Here is a 2,793-nt window from a genome sequence, read left to right as displayed (position 1 = left end):
TTTCGTGTGATTATAAAAGCTAACAATTTGGAGCACTGACAATTAATAATTAAGCAATTTTCATAAAATCATGTTAAGAAAAACGTTTAAAGATTTAATACTTAATTAGTTAATTTGTTCTTTGTGGATCAAGAGTTGACTAGTAAATAAAATGTACGTCAATATTATCTCCACATCTTATGGTGGCTATAGTGCATGTTGTGAAAGCTTTCCCCCCATTACCCACTGCTGCTTTTTTTTGTCCTTTTATTGTCTTAAAAATGTTGTTGTGCCCTGAAGCCACTCAAGATATAGAAAACACACAAAGACAAACTTGTTTCGATGCTTTAGAAATTTAATTTTGAAATAGAAAACAGGGTAAGGTTTAGTTGAGCTAAAAGCATTCTTTTCAGACTACATCCTGTTTGCTCTTTGCCATGTGAGCAAAGAGACAATCCACCTCCTGAATCTTGTCGCTTCACTCATTTCTCAGCGTTACAGCAGCGGCAGAGAAGAAAAAAAAGAGTAGAATTGATTAGACGTCTTGTTTGGGATGTTCCTTCAGCTCTGGTCTTAACCCCGTACACAGACAAACGGGTATCGGTATGAGCATGGGTAGTCTATCCCACATTTGCGAGCTGCAAGTACAAAAAACAAAGATAAGGATAAGGATTGCAACGTTCTTGGCAAGACATGTTTTTTTTTAGCTAAACAGACAAATGTTGTAAATGTAAATATTTTCTCTGTTTATGATTAAATGTCTTGATGGTGTTTGTGTGTGTTTTCTGTGTTAGATTACATGAATAGTTCATCGCGAGGCAGTTAAGACTACGGCTGCTTGAAGGCCTTGATGAGCACCAGTTTCTGAAGAGGAAGCGAGAGCCATCACTCCAGAACCAGTTACGCTCCTGGAAAGTAGGAGGAGAAAGCAGAATAAAGAGTGAACGTATGAAATCTATAAACACTCAGTTCCTTCAACCTTCATTAGACAAGAAATGGATGAGGAAAGCTGATATTTGAAACTTTAAGCTTGCTGTTATTGAGTAAAAGTATCACTTTTACTCATCTATTTCCTATCAGACAGACAGACAGACAGACATACTTTAATAATCCCAGAGGGAAATTACAGAATTTATACTGAAATTCTGGTAAATTTTCCTAAATAAAAGACAAGAAAACAAAAATAAAAACATTTCTGAAATGTCCCACACAAGTTTTGCAGAAGAATAACTAATTGTTTCTCAGACAATACCTGCTCTCCGTCGGAACCGCCGATCCAAGTCATTTTAGATGAACAATCCTTGCTCTGAATGTAGCTTCTAAGCCAGTTGTATTCAGAGGAGCTCCGTACAGATGCAAGGTTTCCACCCCGGGCCACACAGTAGTGCTAGAGAGGCAGTGAAAAACAAAGAAAAGAAACACAGAAACTATATTGACTATATATTGACTTACTTAATACTAAAACAAAACCAAGAAAAACTTAGGAGCAGCAAAAAGATCTAGAGGCCTACCAGCTGCTTTGACAATTTCTCTAAAATACAACATGCTGAGTCTTGGAGAGTGCATCTCCTCCGGTGTACGTGGAAGCCATTAAATCTCCCTAATTGTAGAATTACTATGAATTTCAGGTTTATGTTTACATGTTGCTGTTTGCAATTGTTTTCTGTACAGAGTTAAAAATGGCCAGACTTATTATATATGAACCGATAGCATTAAATAGTTTGCCGTGTGATTGCAGGTGTTACCTCAGCTTGAGCCCAGGTGTAACTGGCTCCAACATAGTAGAAACAGCGAGATCCATATCTTGTCCAGCCACCGGGGCAAGATGTCGCTCTCTTAGCCACGTGACTTTTTCCTGATGAAAATACAAACAAGGATGTCATTCGTTAAAATCTCCACATGTGTTTAAAAGAAAGCTTTGCCATCTTTTCTTTGGTAAAGATCATTCTTGAAAAATAACATCCAGATATAAATATTATCTACCTGATTTGTCAGCATCACTTTCAGTTTCTTCTTCTTCTGAAAGATTTACAGATTTCAAGGTTGTTAATATTTGTAACATTACTTTGTTATTGAATAGTTACTGTAACTATAATCAAGTGGATTTAATTACAACCAACCCTCTGGAGCTGATTTCTCCTCCTCAGATTCATCTTCTACAGCTAGAAAGAACATAAACATTATTTCACGATTTGATCTAGTGTATATTTTGAAAATAATGAGGGATTACCAGATTTTCTAAACCCTCTTTAAGACGAACATTTCATTTTGACTTACCTTCTGGAGCGGTTTCCTCATCCTTGGATTCTACAAAAGATAAATTGAGTCAAATGAAATCTAGAAATACGCAAAAAAGACCTTAATCAGAAATTACTTCTAGTATAACAAAGTATAAGTCACCTCATAAATATGTGAATTAACACACATACATATGTATTTATATACATCTATACACCCAAATAAATATTAAAGCAATGAAAGCATGTCATTTCTTTATTTTTTAGAATAGGCTTACCTTCAGCAGCCTCCTCAGCATCCTTGGTAACAGTTCCCTTTGTGGTATCTGTGGAGGTTAAACACATGGTTCTTGCAGGTATACTTTAAGAACCCAGCTCTTCTTTTTGATCAGAACAGACCATTTGGTTCATTCTGAGCATTGAAGGACTTTCAAACCAGGAATGTTTCAAACTGATCTCCTCTATTGCATTGAGCTTTCAATAGACATAATGGATTAATCACACCTGACCACACTGTAGGCCTCTGTGTTGTGACTGTGGGGGAGTGTTTGCCTACTGGTTAGAGCACTGTGCTTTG

The 2,793-nt window shown here is 36.5% G+C and overlaps 1 protein-coding gene across 1 annotated transcript; it reads right to left on the bottom strand.

Annotated features, from left to right (window-relative positions):
- Positions 1–200: 200 nt before the first annotated feature.
- On the bottom strand, positions 201–2,561 carry LOC118558718 (type-2 ice-structuring protein-like). Its single transcript, XM_036129262.1, has 8 exons — positions 2,495–2,561; positions 2,257–2,286; positions 2,100–2,141; positions 1,963–1,998; positions 1,725–1,834; positions 1,232–1,366; positions 779–887; positions 201–617 (listed from the first exon to the last, which is right to left on the bottom strand). The coding sequence occupies exons 1-8, from the start codon at positions 2,559–2,561 to the stop codon at positions 553–555; spliced, it is 594 nt and encodes a 197-aa protein (XP_035985155.1). The 3' UTR covers positions 201–552.
- Positions 2,562–2,793: the final 232 nt, after the last annotated feature.

This window comes from Fundulus heteroclitus, unplaced genomic scaffold (assembly GCF_011125445.2).
Source record: "Fundulus heteroclitus isolate FHET01 unplaced genomic scaffold, MU-UCD_Fhet_4.1 scaffold_149, whole genome shotgun sequence".
In the NCBI taxonomy this organism is placed as follows: domain Eukaryota; kingdom Metazoa; phylum Chordata; class Actinopteri; order Cyprinodontiformes; family Fundulidae; genus Fundulus; species Fundulus heteroclitus.
This window is presented reverse-complemented; position numbering and strand designations above follow the sequence as displayed.

Bases quoted from the DNA above. Each gene is read 5' to 3' on its own strand.
- LOC118558718 (XM_036129262.1), bottom strand. From the start codon at position 2,561: ATGTGTTTAACCTCCACAGATACCACAAAGGGAACTGTTACCAAGGAT. The intron at 2,142-2,256 runs GTAAGTCAAAAT...TGTTCTTTCTAG, and splicing joins TGAGGAAACCGCTCCAGAAG to CTGTAGAAGATGAATCTGAG. The intron at 1,999-2,099 runs GTTGGTTGTAAT...TAAATCTTTCAG, and splicing joins GGAGAAATCAGCTCCAGAGG to AAGAAGAAGAAACTGAAAGT.